This window comes from Petaurus breviceps, unplaced genomic scaffold (genome assembly GCF_028583685.1).
Source record: "Petaurus breviceps papuanus isolate PSGF00001 unplaced genomic scaffold, PetGlider_PUasm1.0 174, whole genome shotgun sequence".
Classification (NCBI taxonomy): domain Eukaryota; kingdom Metazoa; phylum Chordata; class Mammalia; order Diprotodontia; family Petauridae; genus Petaurus; species Petaurus breviceps.
This window is the reverse complement of record NW_027185761.1, coordinates 60669949-60688636: the sequence shown is the minus strand read 5'-3', so window position 1 is coordinate 60688636 and position 18688 is coordinate 60669949. Positions and strand designations below refer to the sequence as shown.

At 45.9% G+C, this 18688-nt stretch overlaps 1 protein-coding gene across 1 annotated transcript in view; it reads left to right on the top strand.

Annotated features, from left to right (window-relative positions):
- The first annotated feature begins 11474 nt into the window (after nt 1-11474).
- The window catches only part of FKBP9 (FKBP prolyl isomerase 9), a 30785-nt gene continuing 23571 nt past the window's right edge, over nt 11475-18688 (top strand). Inside the window, exon 1 of the mRNA XM_069084285.1 lies at nt 11475-11795. Within this exon, the coding sequence (XP_068940386.1) occupies nt 11545-11795 (251 nt within the window). The 5' untranslated portion in view covers nt 11475-11544. The remainder of the gene's footprint in view (nt 11796-18688) is intronic.

The following is an 18688-nucleotide window of genomic DNA, read 5'->3' as shown; positions in this document are numbered from 1 at the left end:
CGGGCCCCGCCCCTTCGGGCTCCCGGCCCCGCCTGGCTCCCGCCCTCCTCACCCGCCGCTCCGGGCCTCTCCTCCCAGGACGTGGGGCTCGAGGCCTGAGAAGGCCGGTGTTCTGGGGGGGGGGGGGGCCGAGCACGTGGCCGCGTCGTAGGGCTCGGACATTGAAGTAGGAAGAGCCCCCTCCCCGCGGAGTGGGAGTGGGGCGCGTGGAGGCCAGGGCCGGGCCGCGAGGCACGTGATGCGGGCCTTGGCTGTGTGCGGGCCCCCTCCCCTCCCCCTCTGCGGGGCCTCTGCCCTTCTTCCCGAGGCCCCACCTTGACTGCTGCTCCAGCACCTTGCCCCCATGCCAACCTTAGGCCTGCGGCTGCTGGGCCGCATTTTCTGGGGAGCACCCCCCTGTCTTTGTGATCTGCACAGGTCTCGCCCAGGCGCTGCAGTGAGTGCCGGCAATTTGGTCTCTGGTTCCTCTGCCTTCTCAAACCCAGCCGCTCCTCTGGCGTCGTGGGGCCGCGTGTTGCTGCAGCCTGGCCTGCTGGTGTGAGAAATGGGCCCGTAGTCTGTAAGATTGGGATGAAAACGGAGCCTTTCCAGACCAGTGGTCACTGTTGAGTTTTAAAATTTCATAGCGTGCTGACTGCGGCCCTTCAATAGAGCCATTTTTAGCATTTTAAGGAACGTAGCTGCAGTTTTATCATCTCTGCCAGCCTTACTGTTAGTCAGGACTGCATTCTCCAGGATGCCCGGCTCTGGTTCAGTAATGGGCACTTGTGATGTTAAGATCTTTCTTGTATGTGCTTGCTGCCTCTTCTGGGCATTTTGGCATAAACCTCTCCTTGACGCCTGTAATTTTCTTAGAGACCTTTTGTCTACCATTTTATTGTTTCCTTCTGATTCTTTGTATTGTTCTTTAAGAAAGCCACCTTATCTCTCCTTGCTACTCTCTGGAATTCAGCATTCATTTGTATGTATCTTTCCCTTTCTCTCTTTCCTTAGCTATTTGTACAGCCTCATCAGCCATTTTGCTTTCTTGGGCTTCTTTTTCTTCAGGATGTTTTTTGTTGCTGCCTCTGTTACAATATTGTGAACTTCTGTCCATAGGTTCTAAAGACACTCCGCCAAATCCAATCTCTTAAAATCTATTCATCACTTCCACTTCATAGTCATAAGGCATGTTATTTAGGTCATATCTATACAATCTGATGGTTTTCCCTATTTTTTCAATTTAAGTCTGAATTTTACAATAAGTAGCTTATGATCTGAACCACAGTCGGCTCCAGTATTGTTTTAATGGACTTGTATAGAGTTTTGCTTTTGGCTGCAAAATATATAATCAGTCTGTTTTTATATTGACCAATCTGATGATTTCCATGTGTGGAGTTGCCTTTTGGGCCGTTGAAAAAGAGTGTTTGCTTTGACCAGTGAGTTATCTTGACAAAGCTGCTTCATTATGTACTCCAAGGACAAACTTGTCAGTTTTTCCAATTATCTTTTAATATCCTACTTTACTTTCCAGTCCCCTGTGATGGATGTGACATCTTTTTTGGGTGTCATTTCTAGAAGACGTTGTAAGTCTTTAAAGAACTAATCAACTTTGGCCTAGCTGCTTCATGAGTACTGGGGCTACTTGTGATTGTCCTCTGACTCCCCAGTATTGGGGAGTTGGACACCTTTTGACCTGAGGGGCTCATGTTCTGATGTTATCTCTTATCATTTTAGTACCATCCATGGGGTTTTCTTGGGAAAGATCCTTCATTGATGGATCACCTTTTGACAGAACTCTCTACTGTGACCTTTCTTGGGTAACTCTGCACAGCATGGGTCAGAGTTTCATTGAGTGACACAGGTCCCTCTGTCAAGACAAGGCAAATGTCTTGACATGCCCTATACTATTCACTCTGTGATCTCATCAGCTTTTGTGGATTTAAGTATCATCATAAGTACTTATCCCTCTTTGCTGACTTCAAGACTGGTTTCTCCAATTTCCATTCAGATGCTCAAACTAGATATCCAGTAGACATCTTTAAAATGTCCCAAACTGAACTCACTATTTTTTCCTCATACCAGCCACCCTTCCAAATATCCCTGTTAGTCTTAAGGGCACCAACATCCTCCCAGTCACCCAGGCTCACAACCTAGGTGTCATATCTCTCATCCTCCATATTCAACCTGTTGTCAAAGCCTGTTGATTTCACCTTTCCACCTTCTCTCAAACATGCCCCCTTCTCTCTTCTGACACTACCTCCAACCTGGTATAGACAAGCCCTCATCTCCTCACAACTGGACAGATAGCCTGCTGGTGGGTATGCCTGCCTCAAGTCTTTCCCTACTCCAGTCCATCCTCCATGCAGAAGCCAAAGGATTTTCCTAAAGTTCAGGTCTGACCGTGTCAGTCCCTGACTCAGTAAACTCCAATGACTCCCTATCGTGTCCAGGATCAAATATAAAATGCTTTGTCTGGTATTGGAAACCCTTTATAGCCTAGCCCGTTCCTCTTTAACATTCCTCCCCTGCTCCTACTTCAGTTTGGTGACACGGAACTGGAAGTTCCTTGTACAAGACACTCCTCTGTCTTCTGACTCAGCCCCTCATTCTTAGACTGCGCTTCTTCTTCCTCTTCGCCTCCTGGCTTCCTTCCAGCTTCAGCCAAAACTCCATTTGCTACAGGAAGCCTTTCCCAATTTCTCGTAGTTCTAGTATTTTTCCTTGACTGATTATTTACAAGCTGTATACAGTTTGTACAGAGTTGTTTGCATTCTCTCTCCCCCTTTAGCTTCTTGACGGCTGGGACTGCTTTTTGCCTTTCTTCGTATCATCAGTATGTAGTAGCACAATGCCTGGCACATAGTAGGGGCTTAATAAATGCTTATTGGCTGACTGATAAAGACAAGTCAGAAGTGCTATGTATGTGGGATATAGAAAAATCTTACATCATAGAGCTCGAGAGGGTGGGTAATTTATTATGAAACTTGGAAGCTAGCCAGGTTATGAAGGGTTTTAAAAGCAGCACAAGAGTTTAGCTTTTATCCTAGAGGCAACAGGAGATGCTGAAGTTTGTTGAGTAGGAAAGGGAAATGGTCAGAACTGCACTTGGAGGAAAGTAACTTGCAGCAGTGTGAAGGATAGACTGGAATGAGGAGGGAAAAGGTAAAGACCTGAACTCCAGTCTTAGCTGGAGGAGTGTTGGGGAGTTTCTCCACCAGGATTCCTAGAGAGCCCAGTGAGAACATAACCCACCAGAGACTAGAGGCAAAAGGAACTGAAAGGAAAATCAATATAGTGGGGCCCCAAAGAGGACTGCTCCTTAGTAGCAGCTTCAGCCTCGGTTTGTACAGCTTCATAGGCCCTCCTAGAATACTCAGGCAATCAGCAGCCTTCTGAGCACTGGACTGGACCAGTGCCTAATGTCCTGTCACACAGGGAATGCTGATTCCTTAGGTTCCTGCATGTTCAAGCTGGCCATTGGTGCCTGAGTGCTCGTTTGTGGTCCTTACAGCTAACTAGCTAGATGGCCCCTCCCTAAGGAAGAACAAATCTGATCGTTTAATCACCCAGTAGATTTCTAAAATATCTTTTCTTCCTATGCAGTTCCCTCCTGTTCTCTTCTCCCCCATACTCCTTTTGGATTATAACCAATTGAGGATACTTGATATCGATTTTCATTCAGGTACTTACATAGGGCAAGGTGGAGATGACTAGAGTCAGGGTAGAGCTGACTAGTTTGGATATTTCTTTAGATGGCGGTGTTTCCCAGTGGGGAGAGGAACTCACCAAGTGGGAAGAGGGAGGAGGGAAGATGTGGGTGGCGAGATACTTTTAGGGTTAGAAGGCTGCTGTTTACACAGAGTCAGAGAGGAACTGAGTAACAGTTAGCCTGGCTAGCTTAATGTACTGTGTATCACCCACTAGGACAAAGAGAAAAATGTTGAATCTTTTGTTACAAGGTTGAGCTGAGGTGCTCATCATATGAGATCCCTAACGAGCATTCTTTGTTCAGCCGACTTCTAGGGTGGTTTCTCCTCTTGGTGGCCTGAATTAGAGAGGTTAGTCTGGTGAATAAAATCTTTTACACATAACATCGAAGTCTAATAGCAACTGACATACTTATTACACTAAAAAAAAATCTAACATATATACTAATTGGATTACAGTTTATTTAGTTTCTGTAGTTTTCATAATATTCATTAGTCAGACAATTTACCCTGTAAATCATAAAATTGTTTCCAAATATTTCTTGGTCTTGTAGAACTTTTCGTTTTTTTTTTTTAATTCTTTACTTTTAGTTTTCAACATTCACTTCTCTAAGATTTTGAGTTCTAAATTTTCCCTTCCTCCATTCCCTTCCCCCTCCCCAAGACAGTGTAATCTGATATAGGCTATATATGTATAATCATGTTAAACATTTCCTCATTAGTCAGGTTGTAAAGAATTAGAACCAAGGGAAAAACCATGAGAAAGAAGAAACAACAAAAAAAGAGAAAATAGTCTGCTGCAATCTGTATTCAGACTCCATAGTTCTTTCTCTGGATGTAGATGGTATTTTTCATCATAAGTCTTTCAGAACTGTCTTAGATCATTGTATTGCTGAAAATGGCTAAGTCATTTATAGTTGATCATCATAAAATACTGCTTTTACTGTGTACAGTATTTTTCTGGTTCTGCTCACTTCTCTTGGCATCAGTTCATGTAAGTCCAGGTTTTTCTGAAGTCTACCTGCTCATCATTTCTTATGGAACAGTAGTATTCCATCACATTCATATACCACAACTTCTTCAGCCATTCCCCAATTGATGGGCATCCCCTCAGTTTTCAATTCTTGGCCACCACAAAAGGAGCTGCTACAAATATTTTTGTGCATGTGGTTCTTTTCCCCTTTTTGATGATCTCTTTGGGACACAGACCTACAAGTATTGCTGGGTCAAAAGGTATATACAATTTTGTATCCCCTTGGGCATAACTTTTCATTTTCAATAACCAGTCTGCAGTACTGTCTATCAAACCCAAAAGAACTTGTTGACAGTTCAGAGCATATACCTTTTAATACCTAACCCAGTCATCCATCAGGAGAGCACTGTTTTCTAGATAAATAAGTAATAACTAAAAATGTTAAAACTACAGCATTCAGACCAAAAGAGGAGCTGACCACCATTAGAATAACACAAATGTATCACACTATTTGGCGGCATTCCAAAACTCGCCAGTGCTACACATGATATTTTCCACATTCACAACACCAGAAACTATAAAGATAACACGAAAAATATATTCATAAAGCCTAAATCCTGGGCTTTTGACTCCTGCTGGAGATTCTCATGCTCAGCAAAGATTAGGGTCCTGTATTGTCTCTGGGTGAAAAGTTACGAGTTTTGTGTTCTCTGCTATTGGGGAATCAAAATTGAATTTCGTTTAAAAATTGAAGAGAACCTTTACATATTTCTGATTGCCTTTTAATTGAATTTCATTTCTGTGCTGTCACTGTAGACTAGCTATAATTCCTTTTCAATCTCTTCTTTTTTCCTGATCAACTCTCATTAAGCGGTTCAGATCACACTTTATATTACTCCTTACATGTTGATTTGGTATTTCACTTTCTTTCTAATATTGTTAATTTTTCTCTGCTTTCAGCCCATTTTCAAAACTAGTTTCCTTTTACTCCATTGAATCATTTTTGCAAATTAGTCCAGTTTTCTTATACATCTCAAAATTCATTGCAAAGCTTTGATCAGGGCTGAGCCTTTCAGGGTTAGTGGCAGTTTTTCATTTTGCCCTGTAAAAATCTGACATTTTGGGTTCTTATTTCTGAACTTGAACACAAGATTCTGGCCTAATTCCTTTGGGGACTTTGAAAAAAATTATATATATTTCCATTTACATCTAATAACAATTTTTTAACATTTCTTCCCCTCCCCTATCCTTGAGAAAGCAAGCAATTTGATATAGATTATACATGGGAAGTCATCTAAAACATATTTACATCTTAGCCATGATGGGAAAGAAAACACAGATCAAAACCCAACAACAAGAAAAAATAAAGGAAGTTTAAAAAAAAGTGTGCTTCCATCTGCACTCAGAATACATCACTTATTTCTTTGGAGGTGGATAGTATTTTTCATCAAAGTCTTTAAGAATTGTCTTGGATTATTGTATTGCTGAAAGTAGCCAAGTCATTCACAGTTGATCATCATAAAATATTGCCGTTCCTGTGTACAATGCTCTCCTGGATCTGCTCATTTCACTTTGTATCAGTTCATGTAAATGCAGCAGCAAGCACCCTAGCATACACAGGATGGCTGCTAGCACAGGTTCTTAGATCTGCTTTTCTAAAGGAAAGAAACTCAGAAAGGGTTAGAAATCTTACTGTAATGAAACGTATGTCATTTACCTAGTTCAGGGGAAAAAGTTGGCACCCTGAACTTCAGACAATACAAACAAATTACAAGCAGACAAAAAAAAAACCCACAGAGAAAATAACACAATTCAACAGACAGGGCTTCTAACTGTCTGACCATCACATCCATACAATTAGTCACCAGAGAGGGAAGCTCCAACATCTGGGTTTTCAAAGCTGGGAGCTCAATGGTTATCCAGAATCTCATCTGGCTAAATCACACAACTCTTCCAAAAGTGAGCCCCAAAGCAAAACCTCACCTCAAAGTAACTACAAAGTAACAAAAGTTGTGCCTTCCTGAAAAACTAGCCTTCAAGCAAGCTACTCCTGTGGGCTCTGCTCTACCCTTCAGCAAACTTTTCCCACCACAGGCTCCATGTGACCACATTCAACCTATTAGGGGGTAGAATATGTTTTCAAATTAGGGAAGGTCCTCAAATTCACCTAGGCTTATTAAACGGCAGGGAATTTCTTCAGATTCCCATTACCATTACAGTAAGTCTTCCCAGGTTTTTCTGAAATCATCTTACTTGCCATTTCTTATAGCACAATAGTATTCTATCACAATCATATACCACAACTTGTTCAGCCATTCCTCAGTTGATGGACATCCCTTGGTTTCCAATTCTTTGCCACCAAAAAAAGAGTTACTATAAATATTTTTGTACATATAGGTACTTTTCCTTTTCCTTTGATTTCTGGGATACAGACCTGATGACTTTGTTTCTAATTTACTTAGATAATTAAATTCTGGTAAATTATTTAGAGAAGCTCACTGTATTGTGGTAAACCCAACTCTGAAAATTAAATCTTGCCATTTTTTCCTTAAATATATTTGACATTGCCTTCAAAGTCTTTGCTCAAGATAATTTAAACAAGAGAATATTTAAGAGAACAATATAGTACCTTCTAGGTGGTTCTTAGGTACTACATAATGTTTAGCTTCTGGAAACGTAAAACTACAAAGCAGCTTTTAAAATTTCTCCACTTTTGGAGTCACCAGATACAAAACTTTTAAAATGGTTTCAGTTCTGTGTAGACTATACATTGTTTTACTGAATGGATATCAACACAGAACATAGAAAATATAGGAAACAAATACTTTCATTGCTAACAACATTCAATCATACAGACAAAAATCTAGAATACACTCTTAATTTAAAGGTTAAAAATTAAAGAATCCTTTGGGGGAGGGGGCAGGGAACTTTTTAGCCATGTCATTTTGTCCAAGAATTTGAAAGTTTCATTTCTCTAGTGGATGAAATCATTCCCTTGCCCTACCTAAAGAGCAGTAAAATCTTTTATTCTCCAGGGAAGGGAGAGAGTGTGAGAGAGGGACCTAGGTGTACTTGTTTGCAAATTTCAGAGTCCCTGCTTTTAACAATCTGAGGGAAGTACACTCTCTGAGATGGGTTCCTTCCATTGGCTTCACCAGCATGCAAAAGGGGTCCATGATATAAAAAAGATTAAGAGTCCTGCTCTAAACAGCCTTTTCAGTTAGCCGTGAGTGCTATCAACAGTCTGGTGATTGTTTTCTATTGTTTCCTATTTTCAGATTCGACTTGAATTTGCAGCTGGATCTGGTACCTTTCCTTCTGTCAAACTGATTGATGTTCAGGGAAAACTTTAATTCAGTTCAAGGTGGTACTGATGGATCTTGGAGAGTAGAAGAGGGAAAGAAGAGGACACTCCGTGGTTTGCCTTGGCCTTGTTCCAGGGAGAGGTGTCTAAGTCACAGAATCTCAGAGTTGGAAGGGAGCTCAGAGGCCACCTGCCATAGACCTATCCAAACAGAAATCCCTTCTATAGCAACTTGTGGTCATTTATACTCTGTAGGAGAAATTACAGAGGAAGGCACTACCTCCCCTTCCAATTTCTGTCCCATTTCAGAGGTTCTGCCCATGGGCCTACCCCATTGAGACCTGTTGGGTCATGACTGTTATACAGCATGTCAGCTACACCTTTGTAATCATGTGTTATAAGTTTGCTGTTTATTTATGCCTTTATCCAAGTCTTTGACAAATATGTTATATAACACCAGGGCTAAGGATGGGTCTTTCTAAATTGACATCAAACCCTTACTGACTAATTTTAGGTCCAGACATCCAACCAACCAAATACCAGCAGCACTTCTCCATCTTGTCCAGAATAGCATAAAAAGCCTCCGGACTCAGTTTAAAAACAAAACATTTATTAAGCCCCTACTATGTGCCAAGCATTGTGCTAAGTACTGGGTATACAAAGAAACTCTCCCTCCTCTCCCAAAAAAGGCTTTGTGCTCAATGAGCTCACAGTGTAATGGAGAAGGTACAATGTGCAAACAGCTCTGTACAAACAAGTTATGGATAGGATCCATTTTAGATAATCAGCATAGGGAAGGCCCCAGAATCATCTCTTCCATTAAACCAGGAGAAGCTCCAGGAGAGCAGGGACTTAAAAACCCCCCATAAAACAACATTTCTCTGTATCATTTTAGGGGCAGCTAAGTGGCAATGAATAAGGTGGGGCCTGTCTAGTTTCACGTTTACTGTTCTGAAGAGGATCAATGACACTATGGGGCGATGTCTTGACTTGGGTGGGCATTGGATTTCAGTGAGGCAACACTGCACAAAGTTGTCAGCCTCACTCTTTCTTACAGTAACTGAAGTCCAGTGGCAGGACAAAAGTCAAAACGACTTTCCATGGCCTGGGATGCAGAGGATAACCTTGGCATCTTCAAGGTCTCCGTGCTCCACAGTGCCTGCTTCAGCTGACTTCATGGCTGTTGGAATAAATTGTCTTCACCCTCCCATTCTTGGTGGGGGCGGGGGAGGGAGTCTTCAAGTTCTTGGGGATAGACATTCCCCCTAACTCACCAACAGGTTTGAGGTCTGTTGGTTACCCACAACCTGGTTTAGCTAATCTGCCAAGATAGTTTTACCAGGGTGTGGCTGAGAGTTGGGTGAAAGGTGGACACCAAAGGGGAATGAGCAGCCCTGAAAAGGGCTGGGCAAGCCCTCATACCAGGGGTGCTGGTCCCACCTGAATGTCCAATGTCTTGACCTACCCATGAGCAGTTGAAATTTCTCCTTGTTTTTTTATGTCTGTATTTCTGCAAAGAGTGGTTTATGCAGTCCTTGGATGTATCCCATCAGACTGACTCCCAAATATTATAAAGCTTCTGTAGTTACTCTGCATGGAAATTTCTCTTTCTAGCTACCCCTGCTGGGTTTTATTGGACACTTACTAGCTATGATGGAGAAGTTATTTAATTTTTGACTGCCTCAGTTTCTTCATCTGTAAAATGGGAAGAGTAATAGTATCTACCTTCCAGGGTTGTTGTGAGTACAAAATGAGATATTTATGCAGCACTTTGCACACCTTACGGCATTATAAAGGGCTTGGCATTATCCTTAGCTTAGCATAGTAGCTGGCCTGTAGTAAGTGTTTAATAAATGCTTATTGACTTGACTTTGAATCAGTACATAGAAGTCTTCTCTTTTTTCTGTATTCATAATCCTCATTTCTTTTGGCACAGTCACATTCCATCACCTTCTGGATCCCAAGGTTTTGGTGTTTCCTAAATACTCACCTGCCACCTTGTTTCCAGTTCTTTGCTTTTACACAAAGTGTTCACAGATGGTATCTACAGCAGACCACACCTTCACAGTCACACTACTGATGGAAAGGGGTAGTGGATACAAGAGCCCACTGGGCAGACTGTTGACCTTAAAAACCACTGGATTCTTAAAGCAAAATGCTTCCTTTATGACTCTTTGGGAAGAAGGGGCCTCCCTTGAGCAGCTCCAGAGGTCTATCTGATCATTAATAGTTAGCTAAGGCATTAAACAGGGACACATCTCTCAGGAATGTTCACTCCTTTTTTGGAGAAAGTTCCAAGCAGAGGGATAACAACAGTGAGGTTTTTCAAATGCCTGTTCCCAGAGGAAATTTTCCTGGGTGCATCTAGTCAGCAAGCATCCCGGAGTCTCATTTTCTGTACATGGTAGGGTATGGGGCTTGGAGCCAAGAAGAACTTGGGTGAAATCTTACTCGGGTACTTATCAGTTGTATGACTTTGGCCAAGTCACTTAACCTTTTTTATTCTGTTTCCTCAGCTTTGAAAAGGGGTTAGTAATACTTGCAATATGTAAGCTGTGATCCCAGGATCTTGACTTTGGGGGTCACTTCCTTTCCAAACTTCAGTTTCTTCCTCTGTAAAATGTAGAATAATACTTGCAACACCTATTGTATAGGGTTATTGCAATGAAAATCCAAAACAAATCAATTACGGTTCTTCCAGAGCCTTCTCAATGACTCCCCTAGACTCTCTGAGGCCATAGTCCTCATGGGAAATACCGAAAGTTTAAGGAAGGCCCGTGGTACATATTTTACACATCCTGAGTTGGTTTCTAACAGAGAGGCACACTTCAGGGGTGTAGGGGAGAGCAGAAGAACATTCCCGACCTGCCTGGCGCCTTGCAGCTGGGGAATAAGCACCCACTGAGTGGACAGCAGAACTCGAGGATGGCCACGCTGTCAGGGCCGGCTGGCTTCTTCACCTGGACGGGGAAGGAGCCACCACCGGAGCCTTCCAGAGCCACTGGTCGGGGCCAGCCTTGGACGGAAGCCCTCCCGAAGGAGGGGGCTGCGTCGGGAGGCTCCCCATCCCTCTCTTGGACAGCTCCCATCCTTGGGAAGCTCTGCGCCCCACCCTGTTCCCGGCTTCCCGCGTGGCCTTGGCTCAGTCCCCTTCCCTGTTGTCCGGGATGCCAGCCCCAAGAAGGCCCCGCGCTGGGCGTGCGCGGGTGGCCGAGCAGGGGCTGCCCAGACGCCTCGGCTCCTTTTCACGCTGCCCGCCACGTGGCGGGGGTCTCGAAGCCGCGGGCCAGAGACCGGCCCCCCGGCCGCCTTCTCCCACGCCCCTCCTCTGCAGGCCGCCGCCGGCCGGGCGGAGGGGAGGGCCGGGCCGCGGGGATCCCCTCCCAGGCCTCGGCCGGCCAAGACCCGCCCCGGGGAGGAGAGAGGGGGCCGGGCCGGGGAGGCGGAGGCCCAGGCCCCGGGAAGTTCTTTCCACGTTTGCAAAGTCTGCGGCCCGCAGCCTGCGCCGGGATCAGGCCCTGCCCCCGCTCCCGGCCCCGGCCCCGCGTCTCGCCCGGCTGGGCACCGTCGGGGGCTGCATGACCCGCGCCGCCCGGCCCCGGGGTCCCCCGGGCTGGCCCCGGCCCCCTCCGTCCGCGCCCCGGCCCTCGCTGCTGCTTCCCCTGCTGCTGCTCGGCGTGGCGGGCCGGGCGGCGCCGGGCCTGGGTCCCGAGCTCCAGGTGGAGCGGCGCTCCGTGCCCGAACATTGCCCGCGGACCGTGCGCGCCGGGGACTTCGTGCGCTACCACTACGTGGGCACCTTCCCCGACGGCCGCAAGTTCGACTCCAGGTACGGAGGGAGAGAAGGAGGAGGAGGGAGGGGAGGGAGGGGGCGCCCCTGCCTCCTTTAGGGGCCCCCGACGCGGACCTGGAGAGGAGCGCGGAGCCCTGCGCCCCTGCCTCCTGGGCATAGCCCTTCGGGACGTGCTGGGCCCGGAAAAGGCGCCCCTCCCCCCGCTCCCTCCCACCCCACTTGGGGCACAGACTCGCAGTTGTTTTTGTGCTCGCTCCCCGCCCTCGCTCCGCACAGTGCTCGTAGAACGGATTTAATGAATGTTTTGGTGATCCAGTTGAATCAGGAGAGCCCTGGATTCGAATCCTGCCCCTGACATCAGCTGTGTAAAAAGCCCAGCCCCTCGAATTGTAAAAGGAATTCTTATAGCTTTTTATGCTCAGCACAACCCCGACAGCCCAGGTGTGTCTCGAGTCTAAATCAGTCTTTCGGTAGTTCCCTCCCTATGCTCCCGGCTCAACCCTGGGGACCAGGGGGTGGGGGTGGGGGGAGGGGTCTTATTTTCTCCCAGGTAAACAGCCCACTTTCTTCAGCCTTGCTCCCGGAGCTTGGACTCTGCACCATCTGGGTTCCCGTACCTGGCCAGTACCCCAAAGGGTGGAGAAGAGAAAGGGGGTCGGCAGGGGAGTCGCCCAGGTGTGTGGTGTGACCTGACCGTAGTAACCAGCACCAGCTCGGGACCAGCTTGCCTGGGGAGTCCCGTGAGAACTTGCTGAGGCAGGCAGGGTTCTAGCTCTGGTCCTTGGTGGCAAGTCCAGCACCTGATGTCCCAGGACTGATTGAACCAAGCCAACCTCTGCCATTGTGGGGACCCTTTACATTTCTGCTTTCTAAATTTCACCAGATTAGATTCAGTTCAGTGTGGCGGCCTGGGAAGATACCTTGGGTCTGACTCTGTTAGCCCTGGAGTTGACCATCCTTCCCAGCTTGGAGTCATCTGCAGGCTGGACCACCCGGCCATCTGTACATTTCTTCAATCAAGCAGAATGTCTTAAGCACCTACTATATGCCAGAAACTTCGCAGAAAAACTGTTAAACAGCGAGGGTAGAGATGGCAGTGATCCCCCTCTGGAGAGAGCCTCTCCTTTCCCCCTCTCCTCTGAGCCTTGATACCCTCATGGCCAAGACGGGAATGCTCCTTGGAGTGCCCTCTGTCTGCCAGGGGAGCTGAGGAGACAGAAAATGAAAAGCCAGGGTATTCCTGTGGGTAAGGAGCTGCATTCTCCAGGGTGGCCTCTCTGGCTGCCTCCATCCCACCTAGTGCTAGAGTTTTAGAGAGTAGGGATGTAGGGTTTCTCTTCTTTTTCTTTCTTTCTTTCTTTTTTTCCTTTTTTTTTTGGGGGGGGGGGCTTTGGCGGTAACATAGGCTTTGCTTTGGCAAGGGAGAAAGAAACTAATTGCACATTGAAATATAGCCAAGATGCAGAAACATAATCACTTCCCAGAAGAAGTTTTTTAAGTTACTGCTTGGCTGCCTGTGGGCAGTTGATGCTTCTGCTCTGGGGCATCCTGGATTTCAACTTTCAGAACAGGTTCCCCGGCCCCTGCCCCTGCCCAGGCTTCAGTGAGAGGCAGAAGGGATAGGCTTTTGTTCCGCTCCCACCCACCCCTTTTAGGCTTTGGATGGTGAATGGGAGGGGTGTGGCACCCAGGACAGCAGCAGTTTGGATGATAGCTTTTTCCCCCAACTCCTGGCCTCCCCATGTCTGAAGTGGTCCCCGAAGCATTTCAGAGAGAAGTCTTGACCATTATCTGCCTCCTCACCTTTAGTTGGGGTGTGGTGTCGAGGCTGCATGGCTTCTATCCAGACCTCTCTATTTTGCTCTAGCCCTCCCAGAATCATTGAGTTTCTGAGGCAGAGGGGATCTCAGTCCAGCCCACACTGGAATCCTTACTACCACATACCTGACAAGTGGTCATCCATACTATCTACATGCTTATTATCAATCTGATAAATATACATTAATTAAGTGCTTACTGTATGTTGGGAGCCTTGAATATAAAAAGTATAAACAGTATAGGACCAAATGGTCTTTAAGCCCCCTTGGAGGTCTTCAAGCAGAGGGAGATCCTCTAGGAGTGGGGAAACTGCAGCCTTGAGGCCCAAACTTCACAGAACAAATCCCCTTAATAAAAAGATTTGTTATGTAAAACTTGGACTAGGTCAAAAGGCCGAACCCAAGGACCTAGAAGGCCATAGGTTCCCTACCCCTGTGACCTAGCCCCTTTTGAGATGGGCCTTTACATTTCTGGACAGCTGGGATTACTGGGAAGTCGCTAAGAACCTCCTGTGGTCACCCCCTGCATTAGGGGCTAGATGTGGAAGCTTCATTCTCAGAAAGGAAGGACATTCTTTAATTAATAGATTTATCATCTCTACTCCCAGATTTCTGTGTTCAACTCTAACTCCTCTTAACCAATGCCTTCTGACTGGCAGTCTGCACCTGGGTGTCTCGCAGGCATTTCAAACTTGACATGTCCTGAATGGAATTTATTGTCTTCTCCACCCTATCTAGGAAGCTGGATTCAGAATCTCTTGCCAGATTTTGATATTTCTCTTGAGGAAACTGCCAGATTCATAACTTCAGAGTCATACCTCTCCCTCTTCCCCTCCCCATGTCCAATCTGCTGCCAAGGCTTGGGCCATTCTGCTGAAAGTGCATGACCTGCATCTGTTGTGCCCTTTACTCATACGCCCAAACCCCACAGACCCTTAGTGTCTCAATACTCTTGTATTTACCACTTGGGTTCCTCCCAGGAGGATTGCATGTCCTTGCTTTTGGTTTCTTCTCAATGGAAACCATCTTTCCTAATTGGCAAATTCATCTTCTTAAAGCACTGCCCTTATATCATTAATCCCCTTGCTCAGAAATCTTCATTGGCCTCTCCTTGCCTCTAAAACAAAAAAGCAAACCCTTCATTCTGGTATTTAAAACCCTTTACAATCTGGCTCTCACCTCTCCTTCCAGACTTATTTCGCATTATTCTCCTCTGAGTTTTTAGCCAAACTGGCCTTTGAGCTGTTTCCTGACCTTGGCATTCCATTGTCCATTTGTCTCTAACATTTGTGTGGACTGATGAAATCTGCTTCCTCCTCCCTTCCCACAGCTGGGCCTTCACATCCTACCCAAGCCTTTCCTGACATCCCCCCCCCCCCCAGTTGTGAGCTCTCTGCTCCTTTCTCAAGGTCTCTTATCCTATCTGTTTCTCTGCCGTACAGGCTCCTTGAGGGCACAGACGTGGCACCTGGCACATAGGTGTTAGATTGCATAAAACTGACAAGTTTAAGTGCAGAATTCCCGAGTGAACCCCATGTCTCGGTGCCAAGCTGGAAGACCAGCCCTCAGGACTCCGCCCCCTGAATGCCCCACGAGTGTAGGAGGAAGCTTTGTATTTGTTCCCCCCAGCTTGTTCTTGCTCCTGCCTTGACTCTTTTCTGTCTTCGGCTCCCTGTTCTCCCCATTTTCACATCAGCAAGCTTTGATTATTGGGTCCCTTTTCCTTCCCGCAGTACCTGCAGCCAGACCAAGGTGTGTCCTGGTTTTTCTTCCCCATGTTATTTGCACCCTTTATCCCTCTTTTCTCATGGTTTCTGCTCTAGGTCACGCTCTTGGAATCCCTTCCATACAGGTCTTTCTGCTTCTTCTCTCTCCTCCTCCTGCCCATTGGGAAACCCTCAGTGGCTTCCAACTCCAGGATGTCCTCCAAGGATGCACTGCTTCATGGGATTCAGAGCCTGCTTGTGGAGAGTTCCTTCTTTCAGAAAGTGCCTTGGTGTGGGCCGGTGTGAAACAACTTAAGATAAGGATCCTCCCAGGCCGAGGGAGAGCAGCACCAGGCCTGCAGTGATTGACCGCCCTCTGTGTCTGCAGCGTCTCCTTCCTCCCCGAAGCCATGCAGCCTTGGTAGTGCCTTGTAGACAAGGCCTTTTCTGATCTCTCTGCCCTCACAACGCGTTTTACACACATACACACACACATGCTTTAGCATATATTTTATATATAATATGTATTTGTGTGTACATCTTATGTACAGATATATATGGACATATGCATATAGAAAGATAATATATACTCATGTGTAGTAGTACTCTGTGTGTGTCTACACATATAATATGTAGACTGTGTGTGGAAAGAGAGAGGATTTCTTTAAGGTTAGGAGATTGTTGGCATTCTCATTTAATTTGGTTCGATAAAAATGAGTGCCTTTAATAAAATGAGTGGAAATCTATAAAACTTGAAATGCAGAAGAAGATGAAGGCAAGGATGAATTGCTGACTTTTGAGTGAGAGTCATTTTAAGGGGAAAGCTTACGGCATCAAAGAACACGTTCTGTGAAATTGCTGGCTTGTTTTTTAATCTTAGAGGTTGGTTATAGATTAGTATAGTCACAAGGCAAATGGTAAGGTCTTTGAGAAAATAGCATTTTTTTTTTTTAAAGTTCAAGGATTCACTGAACTCTTGCTATAAAATTACTTCTGATCCAAGCACTGATCATTTGTCTTTTTGGAATAATAAGCAGATCAAATTTTCCACATGTCAGAGGGGAAAACAGCAGAATCTGATCAGATACAGGGCTTGTGGGAACTACAGATATTCATTTATTCTTTGACTAATTTCAGTCTTTCTCAGTTCTGTGAAAATGTATATGTAATAATGCTTTTCTGGCTTATTATTATATGGTATTTTGAGATTTTTTGTTTAAGCAATTGGGGTTGTCACTTGCTCAAGGTTACAGGGCCAGTTATTTTGTGTGGGTGTTAAGTATCTGAGGCCGGAACCGATCCTGGATCTCCCGACTCCAGGGCCGGGGCCGGTGCTCTTACTGCACCACCTGGCCACCCCAGTATTTTGAGATTTTAAAAGAGAGGAAAGGCATTGAGTTCACGGCAGGATAGCTCAGCCATCACCAGGAGCTGACCACCATGAAAAGCATCCTGTGCCCTTCACTTACTCCATTTACAATCATGACAGAAGCCTTTTTCTTTTCTGCATGAGTTAATTTTAGGATAAGCCACGATGCTATTGCAGTGACCTGTTGGCTGGCTATCGATGATGGAAATTGGCTGTGTGGTCAGAGGTGAGGCTCTGGCCGTACAGAGTCAGGGCAGCCTGGTGGATTGAGGGCCAGTCTTGGAGGTGGGAAGCCCTTCCTCCATAACTACCTGTGATCAATACTCCATCTGCCTTCCTGTATGTGTGGTCTCTCCTCCAATAGAATGTAAGCTCTTAGAGATCAATCGCCATGTCTCAGGAGCTTATTAAATGCTTATGATTGATTAATTTACCTCTGATCAAACCCTCTCACACACCTGGTCTGCCACTAAGGAGTTTTGATTCAACTTTCTGCCCCTAGGCATCTGGCTAAATTTTCAAGTTATCCATGAGTTGGTGGTCTGCGTTGGTGGGGGAGTTTTCAGGACACTCTGCCTCCCCCAAAATGATGTGTTCCACACCAGTGTTTTCAGGACTCTGCTACAAAGTGCTTTTCGGAGGCCTTTTAGGTTGGATTGGTTTTGGGGTTTTTGTTTGTTTGTTTTTTGGTGGGGGGGGGAGGGCTGTTGCTCACTGACATTAATTATATATTTTTATTGATTTTTAATTTTTTTCTAGTCAGTGTTAATGCTTAATTGAACGGTTGTTTTGATATTAGTGTTGTTTAAAGGGAATTGACATTTGGTTCTGCAGCAGCTATTTAAAATAAAAGGAACAGTGTGATTTCATTTGGATTACAAAGCCTTCTGACTCTGCCCAGACACATTAACCAAGTCTCTCCCAGCCAAACTTCTCATTTCTGGCTCTCATATCTTTGGGGACGTAAATGGCCCTTCCTCTCTCTTTTATTCTTTCCTTTTTCATTCAGTACCATTGAAACACTTATTATGCTACACTGGGCACCCAGGAATACCAAGACAAAACTGAAATAGGCCCTGCCTTCAAGGAGTTTCCATTTTGCTAGAAGGACTTAATACGGCAGTAAATAAATACAGTTTTTTTCTGGACCATTATGATAACCTCCCTACAGGCCTTTCCTTAAAGGAGGGGAAATCTAGACAGGGGTGGGGAGAACACTAGCAAAGCTGGGGTGGGGTCAGGGAGGGGTGGGAGCTCACATGAGGAAGAAAAGGTCCTGGGAGGTGGAGGTGGAGGTGGGGGCCAACAGTCCCAGGCCTGAGGGGCGGCCTGTGTAGGCGGTGGCGTCTGGTTGGTCAGAGGTCCAGTTCAGCTGGAATATAGGGCTCAGAAACGACTGAAATAACTCGGTGTTTGGAGAGAGGCTTCCTGTCTGGGGCACAAGGAGGCCCTGTTTGTCCTCGTGTTATTATAGCAGCTCTCAGCCCACCAGGGCATCGTCCCTGAGCAGAGCCACGAGCAAGGGAAGGAGTGTGGCAGGAGAGGTGGCCTTGCCCGCCATCTTTCTTATTTGTTCCTGGAACTTCATCCTTGCCAAGGATTAATAACGATCAATGTTCAGTGTCTCTGTGCATCCTAACAATGGCCCTGTGAAGGGGCTACTGTTTTTGTCCCCATTTTACAGATAAGAAAACAGGGTTTGAGGGTGAAGTGACTTTTCTAGAGTCACACAGCCACCAACTGGCCAGGGCTGATGTGAGCCTGGGGCTTCCTGACTTCAGTCCCAGAGTTTTACTGTGTCACCCTGCCTTGTCCGAGAAGGCAGTCCCCAAGTCGGCTCCGTCAGTGAGTGCTGGGTCTGGAGAAGAGGAGATGAATTCAGATAGCTGGGTGACCCTGAGCAAGTCACAACTGTAAAATGAGGAGGTAACAGCACCCTGCCTCTGAGTGATTGAATGAGAGAATTTTTGTGAAGTGTCTGGCCCTTAGTTCTTAATAAATCCTCTTTTCCTCTCTCCCTCCCTTCCTCCCTCCCTT